At 39.0% G+C, this 17891-nt stretch overlaps 1 protein-coding gene across 2 annotated transcripts in view; it reads left to right on the top strand.

The window, feature by feature from the left end:
- Positions 1-17891, top strand: part of pld1a (phospholipase D1a) — a 42784-nt gene that overhangs the window by 18614 nt on the left and 6279 nt on the right. For both annotated transcript variants that reach the window (XM_037746437.1, XM_037746436.1), the window contains exons 5-22: positions 1525-1636; positions 1888-1953; positions 3948-4006; positions 4381-4473; positions 5322-5474; positions 6826-6975; positions 8628-8711; positions 11993-12074; positions 12283-12393; positions 12492-12677; positions 13847-14060; positions 14219-14347; positions 14728-14846; positions 15233-15346; positions 16359-16469; positions 17242-17330; positions 17505-17618; positions 17804-17853. In XM_037746437.1, coding sequence (XP_037602365.1) covers positions 1525-1636; positions 1888-1953; positions 3948-4006; positions 4381-4473; positions 5322-5474; positions 6826-6975; positions 8628-8711; positions 11993-12074; positions 12283-12393; positions 12492-12677; positions 13847-14060; positions 14219-14347; positions 14728-14846; positions 15233-15346; positions 16359-16469; positions 17242-17330; positions 17505-17618; positions 17804-17853 — 2036 coding nt within the window. The remainder of the gene's footprint in view (positions 1-1524; positions 1637-1887; positions 1954-3947; positions 4007-4380; positions 4474-5321; positions 5475-6825; positions 6976-8627; positions 8712-11992; positions 12075-12282; positions 12394-12491; positions 12678-13846; positions 14061-14218; positions 14348-14727; positions 14847-15232; positions 15347-16358; positions 16470-17241; positions 17331-17504; positions 17619-17803; positions 17854-17891) is intronic.

Below are 17891 nucleotides of genomic sequence, written 5' to 3'. Positions count from 1 at the left end.
TAAGTACAACCGAAAGACATTTTTAGATGCCCAAAAGCTTGTAATTAATTAACTTTCATGAACTGAAAACACACTGTGAAAGAGTTCAAGTTCTAAGACGAAAACACGGACAACTCCACGAGTAGACAACGTCGTGGTAGCGACCTGTCAATCACAATGTAGCCCCGCCATAAAGCATCCCCTGCTTTATGGTCTATTTGACTCTAAATGGGACCATAATTTACTAAATGAACATCATGCTGTATTGAAGAAAACTTGAAACTAGCGATTGAGACCATAAACTCGTGTTTACAATGTTTACTGAGGTAATAAATCAAGTGAGAAGTAGGCTCATCTTCTCATAGACTTCTATACAATCAGACTTCTTTTTGCAACCAGAGGAGTCGCCCCCTGCTGGCTGTTAGAAAGAATGCAAGTTTAAGGCACTTCAGCATTGGCTTCACTTTTCAGACCCTGGAGTTGCCCTCTAGTTATACCCATTCTGACGGCATTGCGTAAATGCAGCAACAGTTGCCAGGCAACCAGGATGTCTCCGGGAAGTCACAGTGCTCAGAAATGGCTCCAGCACTTAATTCCCCCCCAAAACCACAACTTGTCATTTTTACATTTCTGTTTGTGTTTAGATTAAACAAACAAGACACAACATGTGAATTGGTCAAATTAAGTGGTGGTGGGTGTGTTCTTTGCTTTTTTTTTTTTAACTTTGGACAGAGCCAAACTAGCCGTTTCCCCCTACTTCTGGTCTTTATGCAAAGCTAAGCTAATGGCCTCCAGGCTCTACCTTCATACACTATAAGTATTTCCCAAAATGTCAAACTATTCCTTTCAGTATATTAATCTGCTACTTTAATATTTTATCAACATATGCATAATGTTCTGTTCACTTCAGTGGTACTCTGACATTTCAGCTCACTTTCTTTGTTTTCCTCTTTTCCATTATTCTTCTTTCGCTCCCTCTCTCTGTCTCTCTCTGGTGATGTTCACAATTGAAAACAAAGGAATGTTGACCTTGGATGTTAAGAGGATTTACTTTTGCCCTACTCCCTCTTTTCTCTCTCCCTGTCTGGGATCTTGACCACATTTTGTTACAGGAAGGGTGCATGATGGATTTTCACATTTGCTTTAGTGGTTGTTCTTTTGCCTCCCTGTTTTCAGTTAAATAAAAGTCCATTTTACCGTTCTGTGTTGCTTTATTGATGTAACACAACAATGAGTCAAGTTGCAACCTGTCAATTTATTCAGGCTTTTACATTTGCCTGTCTAAACACCTGCTGGCAAGAAAAGCACACAGGGGAATTTAGTGTTTTCATTTCAAAGCAACGGCTGAAACTAGGTTTGTAGCTTCGGGTGATGGTGGAAGAGAAACGGCATTGCCCTAAGGTTGTTTAGGCCTGAAGGTTGTCCTCTAACTTTTAAGGACAAAGTATGGCAACACTGTGTTTTGACAAGTTCTTTAAAGCATCTTCAAATAGCTTTGGCTTTTAAATTAAACATCTCCATCTTCTCCCTCCCCGTCTTTCTCAGCCACACGGTGAGGAGGAGGACAGTGAGGAAGAGCGAGGTGAGGGAGATGCCCTCCCTGCCGAGGGGAGGAGGGGACGAGCTGGTTCGAGACGAGCAGGTCTCCAGCAGGAGGGTACGTCGCTTCGCTGCAGCGTCTGCAGCCTTTTAGCCTGTGTGTGTTGTTTTTTCTCTGCATTGAAAATTCCCTCTTGTCATATCTTAACTTTATGGCAAGGAGCTCTCATGGCACTCGCTTGTTGCCATGGCACTTAACTCCTTGCCAGCACATGTATCCTCTAAAACCCTCTCTGACTGTGTGTGTGTGCATGGATTTGTCATAAAAATACTCACAGTGGCCAAAATGTAGTGTATGTGTTTCTACAGAGACAATTAGAGGACTATTTGAACAAGCTGCTGAGGATGGCCATGTACCGCAAATATCACCATACTGTGAGTAATCATACTAAGCATTGCAAGCCATGACATAACCACATAATGACTGCCTGAAGTTCAAATGTATACTAATTGTGTGTGTATTAGGAATTTTCTGTAGATATGAGCCATGTCAGCTACTGTAGGTACCTTGGATGCACTGTAACAGGAAATATGATTAACAGTGATTTTTATTTTTGTCAGCTAAGCTCTACCCTTATGATGGAACATTGAGTGTTGACATGGATCATTAATATGTTTACCCATAGCACCGTGTCTGCTTTATGATGACACACTCAACAAACAGCACATTGAAGCTATAGCCAAAGGCTTCAGATCTGTTAAACACCCTGAAGGAAAATACTGTGTAATACTGTGAAAAAAGAAACATAAGACAATGTTTTCTGTAAATTACATATAAAAAACTATTGGTTTATTGTATTTTATGTCATGTGACAAAACAGTACAATAGTAAAATTGTAAATAGGGAGTGAGTTATTGTCAGCGCAATCTTATATTCGGGCCTATAACACACAGTGTGTACACTCTCATACTAAACTTTACCTTTACCCTTACTTACTTTACCTTTATGGTGGATTGAGCTTTAAAGCTGCAGTAGGTAACTTTGAGCATATATGATAAAAAGTTATTTTTATAAAACGGTCCTAGATCCTGACAGTAGTGCATGAGACAGATAATCTGTGAAAAAAACATGTTCCTATGTGTCCTCCTAGTGCTCCTAATGGCTTCTGCAAGATTTCCATGTGCCCGAAGGAAAACAACCAATCAGGGCCGACCTCCGATCAAACGGTCAAACTAGGCAACGCTGATCAAATACATTAATGTAATGTCTATTTCTCGCCTAAAACGTTTTCAGAAACATGTTGTAGTGTACTGTTTAGCTGTAAAATGAGAAAGTTTGTGACCTGACTGCCATGTTGAAAACAGTCGAGCCAAGACCAAGCACCGCCCACCGCTCATTTTACAGCTAATCAGTAAACTACAAGATGTTTCTGAAAACATCTGAGGCGCTGCTTAGTTTGGCAGTTTGATCGCGAGCATTGATTGGCAGCTTCCCAGAGACCGCTCGTCTCTAATTGTTTGTTTTCCCTCTGGTGCGGTGATATCTTGCAAAAAAAACATTATGAGCACTAGTAGGACACAGAGGAACATGATTTTATTCGCAGATTACCTCATGCACTACTGTCAGGATATAGTGATCGTTTTATAAAAATTACTTTTTATCATATTTGCTCAAAGTTACCGACTGCAACATTAAAGAAGACCTATTATGCTTATTTTCGGGTGCATACTTGTATTTTGGGTTTTCACTAGAACATGTTTACATGCTTTAATGTTAAAAAAACGCTGTACTGCTGTACTGTAAAAGCCCAGTCTGCTCTGATTGGTCAGCTGGCCCTCTGTTGTGATTGGTCAACCAAACCTAACTTTTTGGATTCCGCTTCAGCTCCACTCTAACTAGCTTTGTTTGAGGGTGTGCCAAACTAGCCGCTTGGCAAAGTATGTTACTTGGTGACATCACCACGTTACGGAAGAAAAGGCGGGACTTCAATCAAGGCGTTTCAGGCAGTTCAGGAGCAGTGTTTCTCTCCCTTTGGCGTGGACTTTGGGTTTTGTAACTTTGCAGACCTTTTACTTGCACAAAAAAACTATATAACACACTAAAGGAAAGAGAAAAAGCATAATAGGTCCCCTTTAAAACAGACCATTACTACTGTAGGTTTAGCTATAGCACTGTGCCTGTTATGTGCTTCCATATTAATACTATGCATCATCCTGACGCATTAAAAGCTAATATCTGAGAGAACAACACGTTGAGATAATTTGAGATGAGTCACATTGCCTCCAGGTGGATGATATGCGTGGATGCACTGTAACAGCTGCCTGCTCAGTCACATGTCGATGTATACAGTACAGTGTGTATCTGGGTTTTAGTCTGTACAAGAGTCACTGTGTGAAGCCTCCTGTGGTCTCTTCCTGTCTATTCTCAGATGGAGTTCATTGACATCAGCCAGCTGTCTTTCATTCATGACCTGGGGCCCAAAGGACTGTGAGCATTTTCTCTACTTTCAGTCCCTTTTTCTTCCCATCTATAAAACAGTTCTGTTAGTCTTGTATGTGTTATTTATTAGTATGATTTTTGTGTGCCCCCTTTGTAAAGCGTCCTTGGAATTCTGAAAGGCGCTATATAAGTCCAATTTATTATTATTATTATGTCTTTTATTATTATTATTATTATTATTATGTCTTTTATTAAAACATATTATTATTATTATTATTATTATTATTATTATTATTATTATTATTATTATGTCACTTCTTTTAAACGTGCTTATTTAAAAAAAAATCCAAGTGTCCTATTTTGTTTTATCCCATAGTACTTTCTTTTAGACAAGACTTAACTTTTTTTTCTGTCTCCTCCAGTGAAGGGATGATCTATAAGCGCTCCGGTGGACATCGTATCCCTGGCATGAACTGCTGTGGTCACAGCCAGGCCTGCTACCGCTGGTCTAAACGGTGAGTTATTGCTCGTCTGTTGCTCTCTCTTTTTTTCTGCTGTCCCCTCCCATTGTTTGAGTTGCCATGGTAACATAATGTACACCGTTGTTGTTGTTGTTGTTGACTGGTTTTTCATCTTGTAATCAAGCAAATAGTTGAATTTATTTAGCAGTTACTGGATGGTAATTTAAAGTTTTTTATTGTTTCTCTTTATAGCGACTCTCTTTCTTGCCATTTTGAGTTTACTACTACAGTTTACGAGTGGAACTCCTTAATGTCTTATGGTGTTACAACACAAGAAGAAGGATTAGCTGTTTTTACTTGTTCATTTCTATGTTTTACTGGCACATTAAAGATTCCAGACTCCGATTTTCTGGCAGGAAGCTGTCATTGCGTGGGTGTTGAAACACAGTGACCACTCATTCGCATATTTAGAAACATAACAATGATAATATCTTGATAAGTGTTAGTTTTGGCTATCACGTGATTTTGTTTTCTTTTTTGGGTATCATTTTTTGTAGTTTGCTGACAAAATCTTAGTAGCATCTTCAGCCCAGCTGCATTGGCACATGCTGGCCTCTCTCTCTTCATCTGTTTGTCTCTCTTTATCACAGCCAAATTATTATGTGAGCAGTTTTTTATTGTTGTTTTTCTGAAGACAACACAAAAAAATCCCACACGTTTGAAACGCTCTGCTCGTCCACCTACATCCCCATGATGATTCTCTTCCTACATCCTTTTTCCTGGAATCAAGAAACATAAGAAATGGTCCACAGCAATGAGTCGAGATCTGCAGAACTTTACGTAGACACACAAATCATAAATCCTGATGATGATGATGACTGTATGTGTGTGTGTGTGTGTAGCTGGCTGGTGGTGAAGGACTCGTGCATGCTCTACATGAAGCCAGACTCAGGCGCCATCTCCTTCGTCCTGCTGGTGGATAAAGAGTTCAGCATCAAGATGGACTCCAAAGAAACAGAGACCAAACATGGAGTCCGGATTGACAGCCTCTCCAGGTTATATTTCTGCCCAAGGAGTTATCACATATATTTCGAGTAAAGCCTCACAGTGGATTCTGGATTTCAACATCAGATAAAAAGAAAATCCTTCCTTAGATTCTCATTAAGTTAGATAAAATCTGTTTGTGATGTTAAATGTATTCCAAACGGTTATATATATATTATACAGTAAAAGACTTTCAGACTTCCTACAGTCTCCCAAAGAACAGGCGTAAATGACACTATAGCCAGTGCTGGAAAGTAACTAAGTACATTTACTCAAGTACTGTACATAAGTACAGTTTTGAGGTATATTATCAATATTATCAACTAATAAATGATGATGTATTATGTCAGGGATAATGTACAGCAAGCCGGTCATTGTTATGAAATAAACCCCGACAGGGCGTTGCCGAGGGGTGGGTGGACCCCGACGCGAAGCATCGCACTTAAGGGGTTTATTTCACAACAATGACCCATTAGCTGTACATTATCCCACTTATTACACGGCTACTTACTTAAGAAATCAATAATTTGACACAAAACTACTACATCAGAACTGCACCCATAGCAACGGTCTGTTATTTCTTTATAACAGACCGTAGAACGCCGTGATTGACGCATCAGAATTGAGTATTCAACAAAGCCGTGTAATAGTCTAGATTAAACTACCCAGCAGTATATAAATGAGCTGCAACATAAAAATGGTGAACATATTAATGCATCAATAATTAGAATACAATAATGTAATATAGATTATTCTGAATAATGAGTACTTATGAGTACTATATTTTGATGCTGATACTTTTGTGCTTTTACCTAAGTACACTTTAGAATGTAGGACATTTATTTGTAACAGAGTATTTTTTACACTGTGGTTTTAGTACTTTTACTTAAGTAGAAGAGCAGAGTACTTCTTCCACCTCTGACTATAGCAATTGTAGGAATGGAGAAAAACAAAGTGTCTCTCTTTGCTGAAAACGTATCACATTTGTTTGCAGATTCTACTGTGTTGACACGCAGATGAATAGAACATATAAGGTGACTTGCTGTCCAACTTGCGCTGCAAATCTCAACCAGTGTTCCAAAAAATGAATGAAAAATCATCAATGGGCTCAAAAATCACAGCTTCATTGCTTAACAGTCTGCTGTAACACTGTGGGTTGTTTTCTTTAGCTCCTTTTCATTCCAACACTCTTAATCTGGGGCTTATTTTATTTTTAGGAATGATTACAGAGCTATGTTATCTCGTAAAAGGAAAGCACAATGGCTGCTTGTGTGTTGAGCTAAGGGGCACTAATGTGTGTTTCATGCCAGAGCTGATAAAATCCGTGTGTTTCATTGTGTCTGTGTCTGTATCTCCCGACAGGACCCTGGTGTTTAAGTGCAGCAGCTACAGACATGCGCGTTGGTGGGGTCAGAGCATCGAGACGTTCGTGAGGAGTCATGGGAAGGCTTTCCTCCGAGATCACCGCTGCGGATCATTTGCACAGGAGCAGGAAAACATCGCCGCCAAATGGTAACTACACTGGGAGAGAGCACAACTGGTGGAACTTATGTTGCCATAGCAATAAACACTTGATGTAAATAAAAACTAGAGCTGCAATGATTAATCAATTAGCTGTCAACTATTAAATGAATCGCCAACTATTTTGATAATCGATTAATCGGTTTGAGTAATTTTTGAAGAAAAAAGTCATAATTCTCTGATTCCAGCTTGTGAATATTTTCTGGTTTTTTTACTCCTCTATGACAGTAAACTGAATATGTTTGAGTTCTGAACAAAACAAGACATTTGAGGACGTCGTCTTGGGCTTTGGGAAACACTGATCCACATTTTACATCATTTTCTGACATTTTCTAGACCAAACAACTAATCGATTAATTAAAGAAATAGTCGACAGATTAATTGACAATGAAAATAATCATTAGTTGCAGCCCTAATAAAAACACAGAACAAGCAAATAATAAGCACATTTTTGCATTGGTTTCAAACGTCCACATTTGTTTCTTTCTAACAGACCTATGTAGTATCATTTACAATTTTTTTTTAACTTGTGGCTTTGTGGCTCAGCTCTACAAAAGTAACTAAAATTAAAAATATGTATATACGATTTAAGTTTAGTAGATTTAATCATGTTCTCTGCAAGAAAGCTGCTCATTGGAGAGTAAAATACTCAAAATACACACGTTTTCAACATATCTCATTTTGGTGCAGTAATACTTTTGATGACAACCATGTCTGTATTGCTTTATAAACATAGTTATAATGTGTTATACTCTGCTTATAGCATTGTATAATTATAGTTATATAAGAAATATGAAAAATAAAAATAATAATAATAATAAAATATAATTAAAACTACAACACACAAAACATTGTGAATTATTTTTTTTTAACTTTACTCAAAGCAAACAATGACTACTTAGAGTAACTTATAATCACACTATAATGCATTATAAAAGTTATTATAATGCAATATTTAATTATTTTAATATATTACATCTATGATAATTATAATACACTATGATCCTTGCAAAATCAAAAAGTCAGTGAGTGACCAGCAATGATACTTTTCCTTATAAATCATTATAAAATACTTTATAATTTGCTATGATTATTGTTATAAAGCATTATGAATATTTATGAGTACTTATAACTATAAGTAAACAGTTCTTTACGCAGATTATAACTCATTATAAGTATGTTTATAACACATTATAGACATGGGCATCATAGAAAGTGTTACCCTTATTTTTTCTCTGCCTTCCTCTGTTATCCTTTCACTGGTAACTATGGAAATTTTTGAGAAGATGAAGCAGTCAACTGTCTTTTTTGCTGCTTTTGCCATTTCCCAGGTCTTTTTTTTTTGCATTCTCTTCCCCTCAGCTTGCAGATTCTGTGATATTGAATCATCTGTTTGATAATGTCATTACATTATCTTTGTGCTCAGCATGGAGCCTGATGGAAAAACACGCTGCGGTCCTGTGAACTAATGTAAAAAAAGAGTTATGTTGTGATGACACAGCAATGGGTGTTGCCTGAAGCTTGCAAGGTTGAATAAAGTTGGGGAAATTTGTGTGTGTTGTACGTGTCATAACAAGCACATGTGAGCATGTTGTCTGTTCTCACAAGTTCCTCAGACAAACTGTAATTTCTTTTCTTTGCAGGTATGTGAATGGGAAGACGTACATGGAGGATGTTGCTGATGCTCTGGAGGAGGCTAAAGAAGAGATCTTTATCACCGACTGGTGGTGAGTTTCACTGTCTTTGCATGATGTCAAACATTCTGGTTGAGATGTCAGCACTGAAGGGTGAGGACCCAGAAATAAACAGCTCAGTGGGTGATATCCGTCCTGCTTTAACACTGCAGCATCCAGTTCAGCCTCAATTTACCCCAAACCTGACAGAATAATAATCCCAGAGAAGCAAAACAAGAGAAAAACACACAGTATTTTCTTATTAGTGGACTCAACCAGGAGCCTTTATCACAAAGTCTGTCTCTCTTTGAGCTACTTGCCTTCACAGAGCCTAACATCACAAAGCTGGTTATCAACTGACTCCGTTAACTCTTGGAATTATTATTATTAGGGCTGTCAATCGATTCAAATATTTAATCGCACATCTGTTCAAAATGTACCTTAAAGGGAGATTTGTCAAGTATTTAATACTCTTATCAACATGGAAGTGGACAAATATGCTTGCTTTATGCAAATGCATGAATATAGTTATAATTGGAAATCAACTAACAACACAAAACAATGACAAATATTGTCCATAAACCCTCACAGGTACTGCATTTAGCATTAAAAATATGCTCAAATCATAACATGGCAAACTCAAGCCAGACAGGCAACAACAGCTGTCAGTGTGCTGACTTGACTATGACTTGCCCCAAACTGCATGTGATTATCATAAAGTGGGGAGAGTGTCTGTAAAGGGGAGACTCGTGGTTACCCATAGAACCCAATTTTTTTTGTCAGAGCATTTGATTTATTGATTTGATTGCTGTCGGGATGTAGAGAAGAAAAGTATAGATAGTTTGTCCCAAAAAGGGCTGAAGAAAAAAAAAAATTTTGCGTGTCTTAAGCCGAGCGTTGCGATCAAAGTTCAAATTATTTCAACTTTGAGTGCAACGAATACAGCTGCAACTGTTGTTGTTGTTGCCTAGAAACAATGAATGGCGTTCCTTGCGCTCTTTTTGGGGAGATATTTTACCTGCTGCCCCCTGCAAGGCTCTGCGCCCGACCTCGCGGTGAGTGACGAGCAAGTTTCTTATCATGTGAAGGAAGCTTTAGGCGGTCAGTGTGGTAAACTATGCTTCTGTTTATTTAAGGTCCTGTTTTAAACTCACTGGACAGATGGTTGCGCAAGAATGTTTCTTCTGCTCTTTATTCGTCACTTTATTGTAAATAAATCTGATCGGTCAGGTCTGATCGACTGACTGACTGACTGAAGCTTGGGTTCGCCGTGCAGCATAGGTAACCATGGTGATGCACCCTGCTTAAAAGTGAGCCGGATTCGTGATACCAGAAAGCCAGAGTTAAAGGTGCCCGGTGTACTTTGCTTGTATACAAACAAAAGTTATGTTTGCATTCAGTTATGAGTCACCAAAACACATCATGTGTATCCTCGAGATCTAACAAACAAGTCCATTTCTGTCCTCAGGAAACATTTGCGAAGCAGGTTTTTCTAAAAGTTTAAGACCTGCATTGTTTACGTCCATGTTGACTCTTCTTCTTTGTTTCTCTTGGTGCATTGCTGTGTAATGACATGGAGTCCTTTTTGTTCTATGTCAAGCCCCCTTGATATTTCCCCATGTTTCCAATCCCTGACAACGCTATAGAGTAGCTGTGATGTCTTATTTCAGTAGTTTGGTAAACACATAGACCACCATCAGACTCCTTCCAAAGAATGATCTAACAACTTGACACTCTGATACCCAGTCAGTGTAGTACACACTGTTACACATTACATTATGTATTACGCACAAGTCCTGGCTCTCTGGCCAGCAGTGTGATGGTGCTGGCTCTAATTACAGCCTCAACCACACACTCAGAATAGAAATACACTGACAAGAAGACGGTGTCCATATAGTATCTGTTTACACTTCTACTACACCCCCTTTGTCTTCTTAATTTACTGTCTGGGTCATGTTCCTCACAAGAGGACTGATCCTGTGACCTGTCAGAGGACCTGAAAGTACAGTTGTGTCCTTTTCCATTACTTTTTGGTCGTTTTGCATGTCTTTGTGGTCCTTTTGTGTCTCTTTTTGGTCGTTTTGCATCTATATGCAGTCGTTTTGTGTCTCTTTTTAGTGGTTTTGCGTCTCTTTTTGTTTTTTTTGCGTCTCTTTATAGTCGTTTGCATCTCTTTTTGGTAGTTTTGCGTTTCTGTGGTCATTTGCATATTTTGTTAGTCGTTTTGAGTCTCTTTTTGGTCATTTTGCATCTCTTTGTAGTCGTTTTGTGTCTCTTTGTGGTCCTTTTGTGTCTCTTTTTGGTTGTTTTGCATCTCTTTGTAGTTGTTTTGCATCTCTTTTGGTTGTTTTGCATCTCTTTGTAGTTATTTTACATCTCTTTTTGGTAGTTTTGCATCTCTGTGGTAGTTTTACATCTCTTTTTGGTCATTTTGTAGTCATTTTGTATCTCTTTTTTGGTAGTTTTGCGTCTCTGTGGTAGTTTTGCATCTCTTTGTGACTTCCCAACAAGAAATGTTTGCAGTAACTTCAAACAGAAAGTCTGGCCCAGGTGCGCCCTAACCTGTTCGGTCCCTGGGCCAGGTTTAGTAATCCATCCATGTCTGAACTTTGTACGTGTGTATGCATGTCTATTTGCCTTTTTCAAACAGGCATATAATCCAAGTGTATAATGAAGTTTAGGGACAGAAATGTGTTGAAATTAAGAACATTTTCTGTTCAAACCAATATAAACCTAATTCGTCTCATGTGAAAACTTGTTGTCAGATGACAGTCACGCCTGAGGGTACCGTAACCTTGCCATCGGTGTCTCAAAGATGCAAATCAAATCTAAAATCAATACTCAACTGCTTGAATACACTTTCCCTTAAGGAGTCCTTCTCTTATTCCTTTATTCGTGTTTTCTAATAGGAAATCACTGTATTTGTCTCCACTGACTTACTGATGATACAGTATTCCTGCCAGTGTAATTTCCAATATAATAGTTTAAGGCCCCTCGGTGCCAAATGTGCGACTGTTTGACGTGACTGAAATCCCTCTGTTCCAAGGCAGTAATCACTGGGCTTATGGTCTTAACCAATGAGGTGTCAGACTGTGTAATGTGAGCCAATGGCATTGTAGACGTGTCGGCACAGGATGCCAATGTGAATGACTCATGATGAGACTACATCATTATGTCATGCCTGTCATATGTTAAGTGTATAAAATGTGTTGGTAACTCTGAAGGGTGAATATAAACATCAGTTTCTCCATCTTTTAATGTTTTATTAAGTAATAGTGATGCATTCAGAAATACATAATATTCTCTATCTTGTTTCTGTCTCTCTGTTTCGCCAGGCTGAGTCCAGAGATCTTCCTGAAGAGGCCTGTAGTGGAGGGAAACAGGTGGAGGCTAGACTGTACCCTCAAACGCAAAGCAGTAAGTAGGCTCCAGGTTGCCAGCATTATGGGAGAGTAATGACCTGCAGGCCAAGTATTGAGCACTATAGTACTCATAAAAGACATTAAGGTTACATTATATAACAATACTCCTCTTCAGAAATGATTCATAATGTTTTGAAACCAAAGAAATATGAACAGTCAAATGTGTTCTTAACATTGTTCTTCCTTTGTGTCTCCCTCTACAGCAACAGGGAGTGCGCATCTTTGTGATGTTGTATAAGGAGGTGGAGCTCGCCTTGGGCATCAACTCGGGCTACAGCAAGAGGACCCTCTCTCACCTGCACCCCAACATCAAGGTAACTGAAGGATTATGGGTACCAGACAACACACAATTACATATTATACCTTCTATGTATATGTGAATCCATGTGTATTTCATACGTTTGTGTCTCAGGTGATGCGTCATCCCGACCACGTCTCCTCATCCGTCTACCTGTGGGCGCATCACGAGAAGATTGTCGTCATTGACCAATCGGTGGCCTTCGTGGGCGGGATCGACCTGGCCTACGGTCGCTGGGATGACAAAGAGCACCGGCTGACGGATGTCGGCAGTGTGACGCGCTCTGTGGCTCTCGAGCAGGTCAGACACACAAATTACACACACACAACTAATTAAAACGCCCTGTCTACAGTTTTTGGAGTTATAGAGGCAATAAAAGTGGCTCTGACCTCCTGACAAACGGCTCAAATATGAGAAGGAGGAGAGGCAAGGAAATAGAGAAATCTATTTCACTCAAACTCACACAGTTGCGCGGGGAGGTGGTGATGAGGCAGCATTGAATGCGGTTGCATTGCATGGCCTGTGGTGACGGTGCATGTGCATGAATACACAGTTCTTGAAGTGGAAAAAAATAAGTGCCAGTACTCCCCTTATTCACATATTAGTAATCTATTGTTCAGATTTATTAATGCATTATTTCTTTAAGCATGTTATACTGTAATCAGTTGTGATTTTATTGTTATATTAGTAAATTTGGGCTGTACATCTCCTATAAGTGGGTCTATAATACTCCAATAATATTCCAACTGGAACATTATAGGGTTAAGGTGGTGTGTTTGTATATTTACTCATAGTGTTAATAGTTAAAGTGCTTCCCTGTGTTATCTGTAGCCTTTAGTATCGCTCTATAATATATTATAGGATGCCTATAGACTGGAATCAACACCAGCCAGTCAGACAGGCAGGTAGAGCTGAGGTGTGTCAGCTATGCATTCAGGTTTTAGGAGCAGTGTCCCAGTCAGGATGCTTCTACATATTATACAGAGACACAGTCTGAATTTCAACAGTTTAATAAAAGAAACTTGGAGATATTGGCTTCCCCCAAGAAAATGTTTATGTTTTTCACCTAAATCTATGCATTTTTGCATATTTTTGGACCATAACTATTAGGCTACTATGATCAAGATAACACCCAAAAAGCTTAAAGACAAAACTTTCTATAGTTAAATACTTACGTTATGCAGATTCAGAAAACTTTTAAATTAAATTTTCATTCATTTTATTTATTCACAAATTAAAAAAAAGTCATGACGAACAGTTCACTAATTATTTTACAAAAAGGATTTATTGATAAATTACAGCACCCGTGCGTGCCGTGCAGATGCTCCCCACATTGTTTTTATGTTCATACAATTTATGAGGCATGGTGCAAAAAAACGCTGGCGCTGAGTCTTTATGAATCGCCTAGACAACCTGAGCTAATCAACTAGCAACTGAGTGTCCATCCCCTGTTGTTTTCCTGCTCCCAGGCTGGCTCCACTAACACTCCGTCCAGCAAGGTTGTGCCCTCCGTTGATTTCGTCTCCAAGAGCAACGGACGAGGGACGCCGCCCGGTGATCAGGTGGACTTGCCCAAGCTGAAGGGGATTGGACGCAGTAGGAAGGCTCGCTTCAGTCTGTACAGACACCTGCACAAACACACTCTGCAGCACGCAGACAGCGTCAGCAGTGTCGACAGCGCAGGTGGGTTCATATGAGAGGAAAAGAAAGAGAATATAGTGAGAATGTTGGGAGTATGTATTGGGTGAATGAGAGGCACATTGTAAAGAACTTTGCTGTAAAAGTGTAATGCAGTTCATTTACCATAATATTTTCATTCTGTATGTATGTGTGTTATTTAGGGAGTGGTTCAGTGCAGAGCCTAAAGACAGGTGTTGGAGAGTTGCAGGGGAACACACGCTTCTGGCATGGAAAAGACTACTGCAACTTTGTCTACAAGGACTGGATCCAGCTGGAGAAACCTTTTGATGGTCCGGTTCACACACACAAACTATTAGTTTGATCTTACTCTGAAAAGTTTTCCCCCATTGCTAAGTCTAAAACTCTTTTTATTATACAAAACCGTACTTAATATTAATCTGAGTCTTATGATTTTTCCTGTTATGCCAGTTGGATGGAAACAAATAGTCATCTGGAAAGCTAACCGAGTACCATAAAACACTTTTTTGTTCCAATGTTTTCTCTCCCTCTCTCTCTGCACCAAACTCTCTGACCCCGCTGTACTTCTTTCTCCCATCTTTTCTCCTTCTATCTGCCCCTTTTTATTCCATCCTACTGTATTTCTTTATGTCCTCTCTCCATCTCACACATTTTTTTCCTGTCTTCATTGGGTTGCTTCCGCTCTGTGCAGACTTCATCGACAGGTACACCACTCCCAGAATGCCCTGGCATGACATCGCCTCCGTTGTTCATGGCAGAGCTGCGCGGGATGTGGCCCGGCACTTCATCCAGCGCTGGAACTTCACTAAGGTCCGGTAACACACACACACGGGAATGTAGAGCAGGATTAAAACTTAAAGCTAAACTTGTTTGTTGGCAGAATTTAACAACTTTTTAGACTGTCATTGCTTGATTTGACTATTCCTAATGGTAATTCATAGTCGTAATCATAGCAAGTAGTAGCTAATGCAATTTAAGTGGGGAAAATCACGATTTGTTGACTTAAAAAAAATAAAACAGAAAAATAAACACTAACCTGGCGAATTCTTAGGAAATGTCTGGCTGGAACAGTGGAAAGAAATACCTTAATCCTCACACTTAGCAACTTTTTCCTCCAGTTTCCTGTTTTCACTCTTTTCCATCCCTCCTTTAACCCTATATTTACCCTCTCTCTGCCCAAACTGTCTCCCCTACAGATCATGAAGCCCAAGTATCGCTCTCTGTCTTATCCATTCCTGCTTCCAAAGTCTCACTCCACTACAGATGAACTCAGATACCAAGTCCCTGACTGCGTCAACGCCAAAGTGCAGGTAAGAGAACTGAACACACTAAGTACCATTTTTACCATTAACTGCGCTCATAAAACACATGTTGTGGAAAATGTTGCTTTTTCTTTCTCTATAATTATACAAAATGAGAAAGTGGGGCAAAAACCCAACCGTTCACCAAACCTTAAAAGAACCACTGGTAGAAAATTACAGAGAAAACACAAGAACAGTATAAACTCTCACTTTGCCACACTGTTTTCCACATCCCAGTCTGCATCACTGCTGGAAGAAGATAAAAGAGAGTGAGCGTTAAAAAAACTCTCCATGGGCCAAAAAGTTACATAACTACAAAGGATTGGAGTTGCGATTGACACTCAAAGGTTTTTAGCCGAAAGGAACAAACCTTTGAGTGAAATGCTAAAATAAGAAGCGGACGAAGATCCCATCACAACTCCATCATGTTTGTTTTAAGAGAAAGTGTTCTTTTGTTGTGTCAGTGTTGTTTAATACATGTGTGTTTCATTCAAACTGTCCATTTGTATCTACTATAACCACTAATAATAGACATACATTTTTAAAACATTTTACAACTTTTACTGTATGTTATTATTATTATTTTTTGATTTTAATTTTTAATTTTAATTTTTGTTTTATTTTATTTTATTTTTTATTTTTTATTTTTTTATTTTATTTTTGCAGTGAAGTTAATGTCCTCACAGAAATTATTTACCACTAATTGTTTATTGCTGTAAGTAGTATTACACAGACGTTTTTAGGTTGCAGTTTATAGGTGAGAAAAATCATTATTTTTTTTTATTATACTGCTATTACCTTATTATAATCACTGACTATAAGTAGTTATTATGCTTTTATGATGTAGGTACATTTAACCATGCAATTTGTTTGCTTAAAGACACTCTCACACCAGCTGTCAGCTCATTTCCTCTCTGTTTAGCTCTTATTTATCTCTAGTATAATGGAGATGACTAGCCACACACATTCATATTTTTTAGAATTGCTGCTATGATATTAATCCTATGTCTGTGTGTGGAAGGTGTTGCGGTCAGCAGCAGATTGGTCGGCAGGCATAAAGTACCACGAGGAGTCCATCCACAATGCCTACATCCAGGTCATCGCTAAGAGCAAACACTACATCTACATAGAGGTAAACCAGCAGCGAGGCCAGGATGTCACCATAAAGAGCCGATTAGATTGTTATCAGGCCATTAAATAGGCGTTATCAGTCGCTATAAGCACCATAGATGTGGGTCATTAGGGGCCTACTACACCTACTAGTAGGTTTTTTATCATCTATTCACATGGTAGATCACCGAAAGAAGGTATAACAAGCACATGACAGCGACCTCTAGTGACCGTAGTGACCTGCAACGTAAAACTCCATATGGGGTGAAGGTCGGAGGCGGTGGATGGGACACTCAAAACACAGGGTTTTCAACCAGAAGGCATTCCATGTGAAACCGACAATGTGTAGTTGTCTTTGTCTTCACAAGCGTTAAGTTTCGCTTGTACTTTTTTTTGTTATTTTAAGCCAAAATACGATGTTTTTCCCTAAACTTAACTGTTTTTTTTGCCTAAATGTAAAGAAGTTGTAGTTTTGTTTCCTAAACCTAAAGAAGCCTGTTTATTTGTGTTCAAAACGTAACGTTTCATTCAGTTTTATGTGTTAGAATGTGTTGCTTTTAAGTTTCACTTTCACTTTTACAACGTAGTAGGTGTAATAGGCCCCTACTGACCCACATCTATGATGCTTATAGTGACCGATTACGCCTATTCAATGGCCTGACAACAGTCAAATCGGGTGCAGCAAAAGACAAATACTGTGATGTGAAATTGTTGTGAATTCATCAGAGGGTTTAGTCAGTAATGTTGTCAGTGTACTAGAAACAAAGTCTGTCCTTTCTCTGCTCTCCCATCAGAACCAGTTCTTCATCAGTTGTGCCGACAACAGGACGGTCTACAACAAGATCGGAGATGCCATCATCGAAAGGATCCTCAGAGCACACAAGTACTTCCCTTTTTGTTTCAAACATTTGTCTATTTTAGTTGTACATGTGATTACAGGAAGGAAGTTTACAAGATACGTCTGCTGTCTTCTTCTACTTCTACTTCTACTTCTGCTTCTCACATCTTAACGCTGATAGTCTGTGTCTTTATGTAACCGATGTGTGTTTGCTCGCAGGGAGGGTAAGAAGTACCGCGTGTACGTGGTCACCCCGCTGCTTCCTGGATTTGAGGGGGACATCACTACCGGAGGAGGGAACGCCCTTCAGGCTGTCATGCACTTCAACTACAGGTGGACCACATGACACTTCAAATAAGTGCAAGTTTTATATTGAAAGAGGAAGAGTGAAGGGAAATGAGAGAGCAGATGTGGAAGTGACATTGGATTCTATTGTTTTATGTTTCTTTCAAGATGAGTGAATAGGATGTGCGATATCTATATACTTTTTGATGAGCTTTAATCTCCTGCCTCCTCAGAACCATGAGCAGAGGAGACTACTCAATCATCTCTCAGCTGAAAAACGAGAGTAAGTAAAAGAATACACTATAACATTACATGTTTTGA

This window comes from Sebastes umbrosus, chromosome 16 (genome assembly GCF_015220745.1).
Source record: "Sebastes umbrosus isolate fSebUmb1 chromosome 16, fSebUmb1.pri, whole genome shotgun sequence".
NCBI classification, from domain to species: domain Eukaryota; kingdom Metazoa; phylum Chordata; class Actinopteri; order Perciformes; family Sebastidae; genus Sebastes; species Sebastes umbrosus.
Note: the sequence above shows the minus strand (reverse complement) of the source record. Positions and strands in the feature narration are given on the sequence as shown.